This window comes from Oncorhynchus nerka, linkage group LG23 (assembly GCF_034236695.1).
Source record: "Oncorhynchus nerka isolate Pitt River linkage group LG23, Oner_Uvic_2.0, whole genome shotgun sequence".
NCBI classification, from domain to species: domain Eukaryota; kingdom Metazoa; phylum Chordata; class Actinopteri; order Salmoniformes; family Salmonidae; genus Oncorhynchus; species Oncorhynchus nerka.
The window spans coordinates 54218880-54236850 of NC_088418.1; the positions used below are offsets into that span (position 1 = coordinate 54218880).

At 44.9% G+C, this 17971-nt stretch overlaps 1 protein-coding gene across 5 annotated transcripts; it reads right to left on the minus strand.

The window, feature by feature from the left end:
• Nucleotides 1-87: 87 nt before the first annotated feature.
• On the minus strand, nt 88-17376 carry LOC115106125 (transcription factor ETV6-like). 5 transcript variants are annotated; one of them, XM_065008269.1, is made up of 8 exons: nt 17029-17376; nt 15322-15451; nt 4521-4685; nt 3320-3454; nt 1244-1804; nt 953-1095; nt 741-841; nt 88-629 (listed from the first exon to the last, which is right to left on the minus strand). In XM_065008269.1, exons 1-8 carry the CDS (start codon nt 17059-17061, stop codon nt 527-529), a joined length of 1371 nt encoding a protein of 456 aa, XP_064864341.1. In that variant the 5' UTR covers nt 17062-17376; the 3' UTR covers nt 88-526. The 5 variants fall into 5 exon arrangements, with proteins under 5 accessions (XP_064864341.1, XP_064864340.1, XP_064864343.1 ...); XM_065008268.1 differs by having other exon boundaries at nt 15322-15454; XM_065008271.1 differs by having other exon boundaries at nt 16870-17375.
• Between the last annotated feature and the right edge of the window lie 595 nt (nt 17377-17971).

Sequence of the window (17971 nt, forward strand, 5' to 3'; positions counted from 1 at the left end):
CACTTCATTCAATCATTTCAGGAATGATTGCTAGACTTGTGCTTCAGGCAATAAGGTCAGATGCAGTTTAAATAGGTCAGCCATACAAATTATTCAAAAATATTTATTCGGTGGTGAAAACGTTCCAGCTACACACCCCCTCCCATTATTTGCACAAATTGCAACATTTTCTTATACTTAATGCAGACGTGGGGACGAAAAATCAAGAATATGACATGACATGACAAGCATGAAATGATTTATTTGCTGTGGCAGTTCAGGGAAAAGGAATGTCTTATGAGATATACTTTTCACCAGGTCCTTTGAACTCCTTGAATTAAGACAGAAAACTGATAAGATTTGTCTGGAAAGAAAATCTTATAAAGTTTTAAAAGGCAGAGAGACGTCACCTTCAAGTTCATCTGAGTTTTGGATAGAGTGAATGTCCGGGCGCTCTTGGTTTGAAACGATTGTTCGAGCAGCTTTCTGAAAGGCATCAGCGGCTGTAGTAGTTAATCGCTTTAGTGGACTCCATTTCCCAGAGGCCTCAGCACTCCTCTTTGATGTAGATTTGATCATCTGTGTCCGACTCTATGTGCTCCAGCCTGTCAGTTTGTCCACTCATAATCTCATCTGGGGTTTTCATGAACCTGAACCGCACATACACACAGTGGTTAATCATTAACTCAAACTGGACAAGTGTGTGTGTGTATATATATAACTTCAAATAATTATTGGGTTTTAACTAAACCCTACCATACCTGAATAAGAGTCTCTGTCCTGGCTCTTTCCTGATAATGTTCAGTTTGTAGTAGTGTCTCAGTGCTCGCGACATCTTCTCGTACGTCATATTGGTCCTGTTCTGTTACAACCAATAGAACAAGATAGAATGTTAACACAGAACTTTAAGAAAACCGGCACTGCGGGAAAATGCCTTTTCCAATCAAACATTGGGGGGGGTGGAGTTCGTTACCTTGTGGTTCCCCCACAGGCGAGCCAGGCCGTTGGGGTCCATGATGCGGAAGACTTTGGTCTCTGTGTCCTCCCAGCGGATGTAGTTCTCGTACCGGCTGTCTGAGAGGAGCTGGTAGACGTAGTCCCATAGCAGCCTGCAGTCTGGGAACACAAACACGTTAGAGGTGACACATTTCAGACAGTACCTGTTAACTTCAACTGTTTTCTAGCCACACTTCCTCCAGAGTTGGTTGAAGCCGTGACCACCCCCCTCTAAGATGAACCCTGAGTAGTTAGGAGTGTTAGTTACCTGCTATCCGTCCAATGGGCATTGCCTGTTCCTCTGGTGGCGAGACAGGCACAATGACGTGGTGGTTCCTGTAGAGCGCCTCCTCCTGCTGATGCAGAGTGAGCTGCTGGTGGTGGGCCAGTGCCAGCTGGATGTGGCTCTTCCCCTCACGCCCGTTTTCATGGTGGGCCTGAAGTGGTGGCCCCCCACGGCCATGCCTGAAGTCTCCAGCGCCACCTCCTCGCCCTGGGCTAAGCAGCAGGGGGTGCATGATGGCGCTGGGCATGAGCTGGATGACACGAGGGGGGGCAGCGTCCTGGCACCCGGGGCTGCCTGGGCAGGGGGCCTCGCGGGGTGTGGCGCAGCGGCCGTTAGGGGCGGCCGGGGACACTGACAGAGTGTACAAGTCCTCTGGCAGGTGGTGGTTGCTGTCGGGCAGCTGGGAGGACGTCTGGAGGTGGTCCTCAGCACCAGGGCGTGGATAGTTGGGGTCCAGAGGCGAGCGGGAGCGGTGTCGGAGCTCAATGGTGGGTGGGTGCTGGGGTTGGAGCTCTGTACTGCGTGGTGTCCGCCGTACCGTTTCTGCAATGAAGGGGAAAAGGGGATACCTTGTCAGTTGTACAGCTGAATGCCTGCCTTCAACTGAAATGTGTCTTCCGCATTTAACCCAACCCCTCTGAATCAGACAGGTGCGGGGGACTGCCTTAAATCGACATCCACGTCTTTGGCGCACGGGGAACAGTGGGTTAACTGCCTTGCTCAGGGGCAGAATGACACATTTTTACGTTGTCTGCTCGGGGATTCGATCCAGAAACCTATCGGTTACTGGCCCAATGCTCTAACCACTTGGCTACCTGCAGCCCCTTGGATATATGTTTCAAAACATATTTACATTATGTCCAGTAGATGTCACTACACACATTTACAAACTTCATCATTTCTCAATGTATGTGGGTGGTAGATTATTAGTGATTAATTTGGACTGCCCTCTACTGGGTAGGACATTATAACATGTACAGTACACATTTACTTAGTGTTTACATGTGAATAGCTAGTATTCTTTGCCTCTAAGCAAGAAAGAAATCTCTTTGCTTCTGCATACCAAAACTAGCATACCGAACAACAAGGAAGTCCTGAGCATCTTAATCGTCTAACCCAATCACTTCCCCTATAAAACATGTAGAGATGAGGAACTGTAGATATTCAACTCCTAGACCAAAGGTTGTTTAAATATAGAAGCATTTCCTTGTGGAGCAGGTTTCATTGTCAACACTCCAACCCCACACCTCTCCTCCCATTGCTCCTCCTATTTCCATCTATCCATGCCAGGGAAACGAGTCCAAAGTGTAGCACGAAGTCCCTCCTCTTTTCAGGTGGATATTAAACAGAGACTTAAACACCTCTCTCTAGAGTAGACCATTGAACCACTTGCTACTTTGTCAGATTCACTTAAAGCATACTTGAGATGCTTTCTCGCAATTGTATTGCTACATGACCAACTGATTTTTGCTAATCATGTGTAATTAAATACTTGAATTGAAGCCACCTTCTAAGATTGTTGAGTAACTCCTGTGAAACAGAAGTCAGATCAGTTGGGTTCTTCAGGGGAAATTACTCACGACAAATCCCCCTAGGCAAGAACAGAATTGCGAAATTCTTCTGGCAGACAAGTTTGATGAATAACAAAATAATATTGTCAGGAAAGTGATGCAATGGTGATGCGTTCAATATTCCACTCCATAATGGGCCTCAAATGTTGTTTTCTTTCCCCCCCATAGGCTAATAAGTTGATTTCATATTGGTCTGAGAAATGCTTTCCAAGTGAACTGGCTCTCAAAGATCACGTTACAATAATCAACAGCCATCCTAAGGTTATTGAACTCAACGCCACTGCATTCCCCCCATTCAATTCAACGCTGTCCTGTAATCATCGCTCTCCATTCTTCCTTCAGTAGGTGTGATCTCAAGAACACCATCAGGCTGGTGTTCAGTAGGGAGAGTGAAATGCAATGTACAACATGAACTTGTCTGAACACAGATTTGAATTTGCTGTTACAAAGCCCTGTGCTACAGTGTGCACTAATGAACATCACTGACCTTCCAGTTTGTGGTGCTGGAGAGCTCCCTCTGGCAGAGGGTGGAAGGAGTTGCCGGGGAAGTAGGCGGAGGGGTAGGAGGCGTGCGGCTTCCTTTGCTTCAGGATGTGCTGCAGCAGCTCGTACAGGACGTCCCCTGCAGGATACACAGGTCAGTGGTTAGAGGTCAGACGTTACCGTATGAGCCCCTCCAATGGTGCACCCCATAGACAGGGCAGCAGCTGTCAATCAATGTCATCAAAAGGATTCAAAAAAGTTTTAAAACATGTTCGGACCAAACAGATGGTAAATGATGCCAACAGATCAAGACAAGAGTCATAGTGTTGCTAATGAGTCAGCCTGCCAAGAGACCGTTTCAAGACTTGATATTATTGCCTAGCAACTTCCGTACCTCGGCCGTTCTCCTACAAAGCAGCCTACTTGAGGTGGTCATGGACGTGACAGAATCCTAATGGCAAGTCTAGTCATAAACCAACCATGTGACTCACTCCTAGATTCCTGTGTTAAGTCTAGGTTGATTGTGTCAGACGATAAGAAAAAAAGCCTGTAGTATCTTCTACAACAGAGATGGCATTAGCATAACACCGTTTAAAAATGGTGTAAAAATGGCATGATTAGGTCACCCTGAAACATTTAACTCGCTACCTGTATATGAAGGGCTCTGAGAGAGTATTTCCCTCAAAGAGAATCAATAGAATGGAGGGAGTTTTTTCACTTCAATTTGAGAGGCTTCCCGTCAGAACATCAAGGAAATGGTTCTCATAAAGGAAGTGAAGACGCCACAGGCACACACGCTTGTACACATAAACCCCTTTCAGTTCTCACTTTCTGGCCCTGCTGTTTAACACGGCACTGCAGGGGAAATTCCTGGTGTTAGCAGGTGACGGTTGAGGTCGGTTTGCACTTCCTGATCGGCCGTTTACCCAACCAGTCTCCTACTTCCTCCCCCCAACAATAAAGACAGACAGCAACTCCACTAAGGCAGCTGCTAAATCACCTGATATTGCTAGGCTAGACGTCTATCAAAGACATTAAGCGAATGCCCTAAACACATGGCCATTATCTTAGGTCAGTGTGCCATTTCTCCAAAGTCATTCCCCCTTCAGTATTAATTATTGTTAAACATGAGCATGTTGTTAGAAATGCGGTCTAATAACATAGCAACCGTTTGAATTAATAAGGGCCGTGGGAGGTGGACGTACCGGAGTGGGGCGAACGGTAGCGGAAGTCCTCCTTGGTGAGGAGGAGCAGGGCCTTGCCGTTCATCTGGAAGCTGCCGCTGGTGTTGGGCCGCAGGGCAAACTCCCTCTCGGCCCAGCGCAACCACTGGCCCACGTCCTCCCTGCTCCAGAACACCGGCTGCAGGCCTGGGGGTGGAGGGAGCGAGGGGGGATAGGAGGGAGAGAGGAGTGGTAGAAGAGAGAGTAAAGTGTTGGGGAGGAGGGAGACCGGGGGGGAAGTAAAGGAAGGAGCAAAGGGAGAGAGGGAGGAAGGAGACAGAGGTGGCAGTAAAAAGGGAAATGAGGGAAGGAGATCAAAGTAAGAGGGATTGATTCGAAGATTATAGCAGAGAGGGGGCGGGGGAGAAGGGGGGAGGGTATGAGGTGAGATAAGCAGAGTGCAGGAATGGAGGTGTCGAACAAGAAAGATGAAACTTCAGTCATGCGTGCTCACATTCATATTTGCTTAATGTTTGTCAATATTTGTGAGATAACCCTGTTAGATTTATTTCGCTAAGGAAAGCCTGTGGCTTTCTCTCAGTCTGTCTAAAACATAGTGTATAACTAACTACATGTGTATTAGAGTAATCTAATGCATAGTGCATAAAAGGCAAGGACACACTAAAGGAATACCAGAGGAAACAGCTCTGACATTTTTCACCCTTCAGGCTCTGAAATATTTCTCACTGCCGTGGGAACTTACGAGAGCAAAACATCTGCACTGATGGATCGCCCAAACGCATTAGTGACTGAGCAATAGCCCAGGAATCAACGCTCACTATAAATGTGTGACCAGGACCATGACTTAGAAAATGTAACCTTGTTCCTTGTAACCTAAGCAATAACAACGTGGTTAAATCAAACCTTCAGGTGCATTCTATACATTATTTTAGGAAATTGATGTCATAAAAATCACATGACATTTTTCGTTAAACCCACACATGAACAATACAATAGTATTCAAAGGGAAAACAATGGCAGGTGACCGCGGGAATCAGAGAGCAGTGGATGTCTAGAAAGTAAACAGCATGTAATTCATATCAGCTAGAAAGCCTTACCATGGGTTTATACGGCATATTGAGTTGTCCTATTGTTTTCCCAGTCTTGCTCATCATTTTGCAATTGAGAGTACGAGATGTTTAGCACATAAATCACTGACAGAAATGTAATTGTTGTTTGTCAGGAACTGTTTTCTCTGGCGTCTGTAGCAGGAGAGTCTCTCCCCAGGAACAGCGTTGGAGAGCCATGATCTAGATGACGTCATTGGGTACTGGGTGGCCTATATTTACATTCATACATGTGTACTAGGCTCTAACCTGTGAACAGATTTACAGTAACGTTGTGCTTCACCACACACACACACACACACACACACACACACACACACACAGCAAACCACCAGAGTAGCATCCATCACGCCTACACCAGACAAAGAGCAGCAGTTTCTACGTCTCACTTATCGCCAGGCCTCAAACACTTCCTCTTGGAATGGGACAACTGTTATCTTTGGCTGGCGGTGCGCGCAATGTCACTGTCACAGGAATAATCTGAACCCGTGCGCTGTTTCAGAGCGATCGCTCCCCCCCCCACCCGTCAAACAAAGAACGTTTTATACTGGGAACAATCAATATAAAAAGAAACGTCCCTTAGACTGTCAGTTTCCCATTTCTCTCTTCCCTTCCATATTGAGATAGAGAAGAGAGATTGGCAGGGCTTGTGAAGGGAAAGTTGATCTAGAATATAGCATATGGACATAACTAACCCCAGCAAAAAAAGAAACTATGTCTTTCAATTTTTTGTTGTTGTAAAAATCCAAATAACTTCACAGATCTTCATTGTAAAGGATTTAAACACTGTTTCCCATGCTTGTTCAATGAACCGTAAACAATTAATGAACATGCACCTGTGGAACGGTCGTTAAGACACTAACAGCTTACAGATGGTAGGCAATTAAGGTCACAGTTATGAAAACTTAGGACACTAAAGAGGCCTTTCTACTGACTCTGAAAAACACCAAAAGAAAGATGCCCAGGGTCCCTGCTCATCTGCGTGAACATGCCTTAGGCATTCTGCAAGGAGGCATGAGGACTGCAGATGTGGCCAGGGAAATAAATTGCAATGTACCTACTATGAGACGCCTAAGACAGTGCTACAGGGAGACAGGACGGAGAGCTGATCGTCCTCGCAGTGGTAGACCACGTGTAACAACACCTGCACAGGATCGGTACATCGGAACATCACACCTGCAGGACAGGTACAGGATGGCAACAACAACTGCCCAAGTTACATCAGGAATGCACCATCAGTGCTCAGACAGTCTGCAATAGGCTGAGAGAGGCTGGACTGAGGGTTTGTGGGCCTCACCAGACATCACCGGTAACAACGTCGCCTATGGCCACAAACCAGACAAGACTGGCAAAGAGTGCTCTTCACTGACGAGTTGCGGTTTTGTCTCACCAGGGGTGATGGTTGGATTTGCGTTTATCGTCGAAGGAATGAGCATTACACTGAGGCCTGTGCAATGGAGCTGGATCGATTTGGAGGTGGAGGGTCCATCATGGTCTGGGGCGGTGTGTCACAGCATCATAGGACTGAGCTTGTTGTCATTGCAGGCAATCTCAACGCTGTGCATTACAGGGAAGACATCCTCCTCCCTCATGTGGGACCCTTCCTGCAGGCTCATCCTGACATGATCCTCCAGCATGACAATGCCACCAGCCATACTGCTCGTTCTGTGCGTGATTTCCTGCAAGACAGGAATGTCAGTGTTCTGCCATGGCCAGCGAAGAGCCCGGATCTCAATCCCATTGGCCCAACTAGCAAATCGGGTGCAGTCCATGAGGAGGAGATGCACTGCAGTACTAAATGCAGCTGGTGGCCACACCAGATACTGACTGTTACTTTTGATTTGACCCCCCCTTTGTTCAGGGACACATTATTCCATTTATGTTGGTCACATGTCTGTGGAACTTGTTCAGTTTATGTCTCAGTTGTTGAGTCTTGTTTTGTTCATACAAATATTTACATTTGTTAAGTTTTCTGAAAATGTAAGCAGTTGACAGTGAGAGGACATTTTTTTTTTGTTGCTGAGTTTATATAGCCAGTGAACAACTTGATGTGTAATGGAATGTTTTAAGCAGCCTATTCCATCACTACACAGGGTCTACTTAGATAGCCTCCACAAGTCAGAACCAGAGTCTGTGAAAAATACTACAGATTGTCACAGGGGCCATGCATCTGGTTATCTAGCTGAGCTGGATTTTCAATCAGGGGCCAATTGGCCCCCAAAGGGTCACATATGACAAGTAAAGAGCCCTTTTATGAGTAAAGGTGTAAATCATACAACAGTTGGATACCGGTGTTCAAGAATAACATGAGGACTACAGCCCATTGTTTGTAGGGATTTTAGAATGTCCCAATGAAATATGTTTTCATATCCTTTCATTCTAATGCCAGCTCTAGATTTTAGATTGAACAACCGAACAATGCCATTGCCTCCCATGAACAAACACTATCAGTAAGGTATCACCTAACAAGAGAACAGATCTAATTACCATATGCTCAGCATCCACCAGCTGTGCCGCCTACGGGTGACCCCTTAATCACATAACCTTAGTGATGCGTACGGCGTGCAGGGAGGCCCTGGCTGTGAGGTCACTGCCGTGGTATGTTCTCTCCACGGCCGGAGAGAGAGAGAGAGAGAAAGAGAGGGAAGGCACAACGCTGCCAAAACTCCACTGAGATCCGGCCTGCTGGACCCAGCCATCTGCACAGGGCCCAGCGGAGGGGGGGCAAACACGCTTGGGCAGGAAGCGATCCAGCATGGGCTCCGTTTCAGCACAGGAAACTTCCTACGGTAAGCTTAGGGAGCGACGCTGTGAGGTTTATCAACAGTCAGCAGCAACGGAGAGAGCGGAGAGAGAGAAAAGGATAGAGCAGGGAGGGGGGGGGGGATAGAGAGAGTGATGTGAACCAGAAACAATAATGGAGAAGTGGTAGAAAAAAGAAGACCAACAGGAAGAGAAACGGATATTAAGACTCAGCAGACAAACACATGGTGAGAGAGAGAGGAAAGAGAGAAGCTGAGGCAGCCAGAATAAGATCAGGAGGAAAGAGAATGACAGTGCCTCTTTGATTAGCCCCACATCTTAATGTCCCTCACAGGCTCAGAGCAGTTTCCCCTTTCGCCCAATCCTTTTCACATTTCACTGAAGATTTACTGTTTCAGTGTTCATGACCAAATCAATTTCAGCCCCCCTCTCGTTTCACCATCCGTGTCTTTGTTGGACACCATCTCGGGTTTCTGGTGTGCAGTCTGTTTGTGTATGGGATGAAACACTCTCGAACACGACCGGCGGATCAACCCGAAAGGCCCTTGACTAAACCGTGGGCTACTAATCCTCTCTGATGACACATAATTTTCACTCTGTGGATTTGCAGGCCCCCGCACTCACACAGTGATGCACGCTGTTGCCGGGGAAACTCGGAAGTGCATGGGATGAATGAAGGAGAGAAGGGATGAGATCACTGGTATCTTGTTTCGTCGTTACCCTCCACAACCTCTTTAACTCCTCTCTCAGCCAAACAGAACATACAGGGGAAATATGTGTCCATTCTGTAGACCTCTAAAGGTCAGACCAGTAGAGTGTGTGTGTGTGTGTACAGTTTTACCTGTAAATGCTATAGAAGTTGGCAAATGCTTTTGACAGCTAAGGACTTTGGTCAAAAGTATGTTTCCTGAATCAATGCTCTCTATAGTCATTTACCTTTGCTGCAAATGTTTGCTTTCCTTCTTGAATTGTCTTCCATTCTTGATTGAAAATAGCTTTTCTTCATGCAGGGTAGGAGGGAGAAGAGGCCTTTTGACCTTGTGAGTCAGGCATCAGAGTGTAACATCTTACACATTTCCCTTACTCACACCCTCTTCTCTCACCCTCCCCGTTTCTGTCCTTCACTTTATCCCCCCTCCTTTCTCTCGCTCCAGGTCAATATGCAAACTACATACTTCACCTCATCGGAAACGGTGTGTTCCAAATCCAGCCGGATTGGACTCCATCCAGTCAAAACAAGTATAAAACAGATGACCAATCAAACGCTTGGTTTATGGGCAGCAAGTAGCGCAACCTGTTTGATAGTATGTTGTGCATTGGGGGCAAGCTGGCTCATGTACTGTAGTTTGTTTTCAACAAGTTCCTGCCTTCACTGATTCTATTTATGCGTTTTTATAAGAGAAGGCCAACCCTCTTTTAGAAAATGTAGGAACGAGTAGTACTGTACTAATGCTGTACCTAAAAAGCTACACTTGTGAATCTTAAATGCACACCTACAAGCTACCATGCTTTCCTTCTCTTTGGGCAAACAGACCACAGAACGTGTACATGCTTGATTGAGGTTTTTGTTCAAACAGACTAAACAGAGCCAGCTATGCCCTTGAGAGCTTAGAGCCATAGAATACCAACCAAGAACTTAGAATAAATGCAATGTTTCACGTTAACAGACCCTTACAGGATTGAAGGTTTCATATATATGACATGTTGCATACGAAATTATGCAAATGTATTAGGAACATACATCAGCCCAGCTAGAGGTTTCAGAGATGTTCAAGTGAATAGCTGTTCTCAGTTTGACCTCATTGTTCAATCCAGAATTATTCTGTACTAAACCACAATGTCATGGAAATTAGCATGTCATCTATGCTAATGACATTTGCAGTAGGCGCTTCACTTAAAAATGTCAACTGCCCCTTAGGCCGTTTAAAACCAGAGAAGTTGGTTATATCGATATAAGTTAGAAACATCAATTGTAGGGTCAAAATTATCTACAACGTGTAAATAGGATAATTTTGGTCATGAAGACAGTCTCATCCAAAACGGAGTTCTGTAAATGAGTTTGTCGTGACTTACTGGGGGGTTGGGTATGGATTACGGTCATGCCCACTCACACGAGAGGAGCAGCTGTACTGATTGCGCTCCATCAGCTGCACGCGCTCTATCCAGCCAGAACCTCCAGACTGTGAAACAGATCTGCCCATTACACAGCATCTTAGACTTTTACATAAGACAACTGATCTCGCCAACGTTATGTTGAAATAACCCTTGACCCTAAGCCCTTTATGGAGTGGCCACTTGATTATGTTTGATAGTGTCAATCACTCGAGTCTGACACTTTTTTGGGGGCAAAATGAGACGATCAGAGAGCACTGCTCAATATTCCAAAACCCATTCGCAAGCATCTTGTACTTCCCGCGACCTGTTTTGTAACATGATTCCCTATTAAACACTGCCAGACAGACTCACATTCTGGTAATAGATGGTGAGAAAGTAAAAAAATCTATTAAAATAAATAACAGCACCGAAGCAGACAACTCACCACTGACATGATAAGATGATTGTGGCCTGGCTGCTCAGTGTGCCTGCTTGCCCCTACTTGCTAGCTTAATTGACAAACACAGAGTTGGAACTTTGCTAGCTAGCAAGTGATTTGTACACTGATAAACAGTGTGTTGCTTGTGTTTTATTTACAATAGTTTGACAGCTTACAGATGATACTGTAAAGATATTATTGTTCTCAGAAATCAGTCCAGAGCGCGGAGCCAGACTTTCCTGGCTCGATAGACTGTATGCAGTGCAGACTAGTTTTTTTATGCAAATGTTTTTACTTAAGAATTACTGCACCAAACACCTTAGCTAGATGCAAAATTGCGCGACTAAGACCTCCTCTGCAAAACCCTCTAAATGAATTAATATTTTGAGGAAGTGGTTGTTGTTGCAACAGTGAGTCAGGAGGGACAAACACCTGCCAAGGTACAATAAACCCATTTCTGTGTTTGCAAACATTGCCTCACGAGAGCGATACGCACAAGTTGGTGGCATAACACGGGGAAGTTCTTATAGAACGCCAGCTTTTGATAGCATTTCACACTACTTTTGAATTTTAAATGGGCCTTTAAGGCTCGTATGAATGTTTGTGTCATCATCGCAAATCAACTGCATTTTACTTTAAAAACATTTCAACTTCAACCAGTAAAATTACTCTTTGGCTAGCTTTTGCTACAGACTATGTCAATGAGCATTAGCATTCTAGCTAACAACTGCGGCATCCAAAACAGTTATTTTGCAAAGATCACAACCAAATAGTCTTATTGACTGTTCAAGCTATAATCAAAACACAATTGTAAGTGTATGAGAACCCCAAAAAGTTATTTTGTTTAGAAGTAATAACTCTGGTTTGGCTTCAGTTGTGGTCTCTAGCATTTCTTATTGAGCAATCTTCAAAACAAAGCCAAAGGAAGTGCAGTCGCCCTTTAATTTTTAAAATTTTAATTTTACCTTTATTTTACTAGGCAAGTCAGTTAAGAACAAATTCTTATTTTCAATGACGGCCTAGGAACAGTGGGTTAACTGCCTGTTCAGGGGCAGAACGACAGATTTGTACCTTGTCAGCTCGGGGATTCAAACTTGCAACCTTTCGGTTACTAGTCCAACGCTCTAACCACTAGGCTACCCTGCCGCCCCACTAGGCAGAATGGGTAGCATTAGCAGCATAGCGATGTCTTTTAAGCATCAATCTGTCTGGTGGGCTCAGTTTTCTCCCTGCCTGGTTTAGGGTGGGGAACTATGACCCCCACTTTCCTCCTAAACCTCCTTCCTTCCCTGATGGCATGTGGAGTGTTTCAAACAGGAAGAGAAGGGGCTTCTCTCCACTTGGCTGTTGGCATGTGAGAATAGTTTCCCCTTTCAGAGGGAGAAAAGGGAACGAAGGGGGAAAAACAACAACATTTATTCAGGAAGCGCCGTCTGCCCACTCAGGAAATTCCTGAGGATGAGAACGGCTTTCCCCTCTGAAAGGCACTGGGTTACACACAGTCACACATATACAATGACTGCACACACACAAGACACTCAAATACCCTTCTGTGTGTACTGTACCGTTGATATGCACACAAACATCTGTACACATACAGAAAGACTCCACAAACTAGTATGCAGGCACACACACACACAGTACAATTACTAACAGAGTGACATGTAGACATGCACACACAAGGAGATTGACTAATACACAAGCACACACCAACTCCAACATGCCTGTACACAAAGACAGTCTCATACACACACACACTCAGCCACCCACACACACACAGTAGAAACCCAGCTGTGAGCAAAGCAAACTCAATCTATTGAGAAAGGTTTACAAAGAAAAACAGCAGCAAGCCAAGTATCCAAGACGAGGCTTCTTTCTCCGTCACCCAGCAAGAGATTTCTCATGTTCAATAAGCTTCCATGTTTAATGTAAACTGTACTCTCCATACAAATTCCCATAGACACTCACTCCATATTCTTTGAACTTGTCACAGGTGTCTCAATGTTACCTCCCCATCAGTGCCCGCCCGACTTGTCGTGACGTCAGTAAATAGAGTGAATCCCTTATTGCAGTGAGCCTGAATGACACTGCTACGCTTCTTAAGTGTCTGCTAGGCGGGTGACCTTGAGGCTGACACATTGCAAGACAATTAAGTTAACACGATTAATGGAATCGAATTGAGGGTTGAAAAGTCATCCACTTCACTCAAAAGCTGACATCCAGTGCAACCAAACAGTATAATCAAGTGTTTTACAGCTGTGCTTATTTTTTTTTTCATGTGCATGTTCTATAGTTCAACAATGAGACAGCTAACAGACAGGAAATTGGAGGATTAACGTGAAAATCCGCCAATGTGATGGAGAAATGTAACTCTTAACATCACCACTTCAAGAACATTCACCCAGGCAAACCTCTCCCATTCAGAGTGGGGTGGTTTCTAACACTCCTGGCTAAATGGGGTAAAAAGAAGAGAAGCCTTCTTTGAGAGTGGGGAGACGGCTACAACTCTCCCCCTGATCTAATCCACTTCCTCCTCAGGAAATGGAGAAGGCGGATTTCTGCCCACACTGCAATTTCCTCTCCCCCCCCGCTTTCATTCTTTCTTTCAGGAAGAGTGATGGCTTTGAGCCAAACAAGGTTCCAATAAGAGGTTTGGGAACTGTAGGCCTACAGGTGAAGGGTAGTTCATATATTTCACAGAGTTAAAGACAGAGTCAACATGTATAAACGAGGGAAATCTTGCCTAATCTAAAGATTCAACCAAAAAGTTGAATTGAAGCTCACGGTCCAGCAGACCACATTCACCACGCCCAGATAAACGGCCCTAACAGACAACCTCAGACCAAAACAGACATGTTAAACGTTCTTCCTTTTTCTATGACAATACAAAAGGGGAAGTGGAAATGGGGAATTTCCTCTGTATGGTCCACGTGGATAGACACTACAGGTCATTTCTTTTAGATATTGAGCTTACCACAAAGTGTGTTAATATACTGGTATAATTTAGGAGTACTGTACCATATCTTTGCCAAACACACCAACAAACCGCCAATATTTAGGTCAATTACCCTCAAAAGTTCCCACGACAAATCATTGTGCACAAACTGGTAGAATTAACGCTGTTTCCACGAAATTGCGTTGAACCAACATGGAATAGACGTTTAATTGATGTCTGTGCCCAGTGGGAAGATTTATATCCAAACTCACTGAAGAAATACAAAGACGAATCTCACTAGTCTTCAAAGCCCTAAAAGTCATACATGTTAAAAGGTGCCTGGTTAAACATTAAGTTTTTCACACAGAGCAGGCCCAGTGACTCTACAACTCTATAAACACCCAGTCTATATCCTGGCTGTGATCCAACCCCGCCTGTTGTTTTATTGGCTCAGGCAGTGGCCGGTTGAGACCTGCCGTCAGCTCCACCAGACAGTACACGGTTGTCATGTTCCCTCCTCTCCTTGTCCCTCTTCCTTCCCCTCTTTTTTGAGGCCCTTGGGGATTTTACTGGTCTTAAGAATAGGTACAAAACATGGTTTCCACCATTGCTCTCACTTTTCCAACCATGTCAGGTCAATAAACACCTCAAATTGAAGTTTATTCGTCACGTGGGTATAAATGATACAGTGAAATTATTACTTGCTGCTCTTCCTCAACAGTGCAGAATAATGTAAAGTAGCACAGTAAATCAATATACGCATCTGCCCTCTGGATACAAATCTTCTCTTTACCATGCCTCATATTTACAGCCTTCTGCCTGCTTTCCTTCTTGTCTGTCCTGTCCTGTAATACCTCACTCTCTCTCCTATTTCTAGACTCTCCCCAGCCCAACCCATCTCCTACTTCCTTTCTTCTCCTAAACTCTTTACATGTTATACTCCTCCATTACACTGGGCTATTATTCTGTGCTGTTCTCTATTCTCTTGTACTGAGCTACCTTGTGTTGTGTGCTGTCCTTCAGTACCCTGAGGTGTTATTGTACTGAACACTGCGGTGCTGCCGTGTACTGAGTTGTGTTGGCTGTCACTGTCCTGCTGTGTTGAATTCCACTGTGTAGTGTTCCAGTACAGTGACTCTGCTATGGTCCAGGAAAGATGTCTTGTATTGGTCCTTGACCCTGGGTCTGCTGCACCTCAGAGGAGGGATACATGAGTAGGTATGTCTGTCCTCGTGGGGAGAGTGATGCCAGTTGGAGTGATGACGTGACATGCAAGTAGCTAAAGTAAATCATGGCTTTCAATCTGACATTTTCTGAGGTCAAATGCTCTCAAAACAAATGTTTATGGGATAAGAAAAATGCAGGCTGAAAAGACAAAGAGATTCGTTTGTTGATTATGACTGCCATGTGTTCTCTGTGTGCGCCTGTGGGTGTCATGAGTTGTGTGTGCGTGTGCGTGTCTGCATGTTTGTGTGAGTGACTCACGCAGGTGCACGGGCAGCCTGGCAGGCTCGTCCTCCATTCGGCTGGCTGGCCTGGCCGTGGGAGCATGGACGGGGGAGGAAGTGGAGTTTGGCAGGGGGCTGACGGAGGAAGGACTGAATGAGCTCCTCTCCTGCTATGAATAGATACACAGAGACACAAAGCATGCCTTAGTTACAAACCTCCCCGAAAACCATCCTTAAACCCAAACAGCCGGAGAATCACCACACCGAGAAACTATAACACCATTTACACATTCTTTATCTAAGTGATAAGGTACCCACACATAGCAAATCTTTTTATTCATAAAATCGTATTTGACTTATTTGGTGAAAGATGCTGGTGTGTTTGCGTGGTCAATGCAGCCAGTCACTAAACAGGAGGTTGAACTTACTGGTATTTGTGCACATTTACTTATACAAAATGTAACCTGTCAACCTGACAATGTATGCATGTGCTGTTGTGTACAATGGTCTTCTAACATCATTCATTTGCCTCTTTCTATTCTGGACCTTCTATGGAACATCAACAGTGCTGCTGAATGTGATGTTTATAGGCTCTCCGTTTGCCAACAGCAGCATCTTATAACATGGATTGGTCAGTCAATCTAAAATGGCTAGTTCCTATTAGCCTACTGTATTAGGAACTCACTGTGGCTGGTTAATATGTAGCAATGAGCTTTTAATCTCATTTTATTATGCAGACCGCCCTACTCTTCAAGAATACTTCATGTATTTTGGTAGCCTATAGCCAACAATAATACACTATATCAAGTCTTACTTTTAGAAGATTTTGCATGTGTACAGCGCAGATTTGACAAGGTTATGTACCGTCAAAAAGGGGTTCAGGTACAGATAGGGCCGAGAGGGGGCAAGAGAGTGAGTTTGTGTGCGAGTGTGTGTGTTTAGGGGCATACATATAGCTATAGCCTTCAAAAACTCTGCTACTTTTCTCTGCAAAACAATATCATTCCAAAATATCTTTAGGCCTACTCTCTTAGGGTTGCATCCCAACAATCTCAAATAGTTTCCTTGTCACCTGAAATTTGAAGAGCCATCTTTAGACTGTTACTGTAATGTAATAACATGATAACCACCATGCATTTATGCACTGCAACTGTTTTACATATTTTAGGCCTACACATGTCAGGTTTACATATACAAAATGTATTGTATAGAAAATGAATTACCTGTGTATACGATATATAAGGATAGTCACATTTCTGGTGGTTTTCAAACAAGCCACATGGCGCGTTCAAAACAACTGGGAACTCTGAAATCTCCGACTTCTGACTTCAGTGCGTTCATGACAACTAGCAACACAGAAAAAAAACGAGCTCCGACTGGGATAAATCGTTTAGGGCATCTTTCTATAGCTCCGACTTTCCGACCTCAAGATCACTGACGTCATGATTTGACCTCGTTTTTCCCCGAGTTCTCAGTTGTCTTAAAGGCACCAATAGCCTATGAAAACGAACGTCCTGGCGAAAAACGTTTATCTCAGGTGTGCTGCGAAGTCGGTAAACTTGTAGCGCAGCATGGATGGACTTACCAGGCGCTGCTGTAGTATACAACACAGCGGCGAAACGTTCCCCTCAGCAACAGATGATTACCAACACACACGATGCAGTTGTCAACAACACGACTGCGTCAAGCGCATCTCACCCCGGCGTCCTAGAACTTGATTCTGCTTTATAAAATCAACAAATACCTTGGTTATGATCTGCGATGAGGATTCTGACATGTCTCGCTAAATTCAGGAAGTTCTCCTCTTCCCACTTTCCTTTTCTCGTTCTCCTCTTTGAAATAAACCAGAAAAAAACACCCACATCCGACTCCCTGACTTGGGGAGGGTTACAGGGCCACGTAATAAATACGTTTAGGGTTTATTATCGATCCATTATATAACCATGTTTATCATAAACGCGTGAAAGTTCTTTGTTTTCTGTAGGTGCTGTGCTCTACATTTCGGCGACGCGTTGGTTAATTCTCTTCCTGGAAGACGGGTGTAAAAGGCAGACATCTCCGTGGTGCTGCTCATTGACTTGGATGTGTAAACGGCGAAATGACGTGAATTCTCAGTATTGAGCCCAGCCCACTTGCTGCAGAGGGTTTGACTGCAGCCTGGTAAAAAAAAGGCGTTCCTTGCGTAGAATTACCTTATTGGTTTCCTGAGTTTCGTAGGCGTTTCTTATTGGGGAGAAAGATCTCCAAATGGTTCATTGCTAGAAAGAGACGCATACGAGATCCAGGGAGCCAATTAAATAATTATATTCAAGAAACACACTTTAGTCTAGCCTGCAGCCAGACTCTCTTCTGCAGCCACTTCTTTCTTAAAGGGGTACCCCATATCGGGATATTGCCTATGATGTTTACACACGGAGGGCTGAGTGTCTGCGTGTTTTCACTCCACCCTTGTACTTGAGCGATGCACTAAGGTCACTAATTAGTAAGGAACTCCCCTCAGCTGGTTGTCTAGGGCCCCTGGGGTTTCAAGAGGTCCCCGTGGGTCCTCCAAAAGGTGCATATTTGAATAAAACTCTCATAACAATATTTTCCCTCTATAGCATGTGTCAATTATACTATGCATGTAGGCCCCTCAAACTCAACTCAGGACCTCAAAGCCAGTTCCATGGCATTTGTTTGAGGGGGCG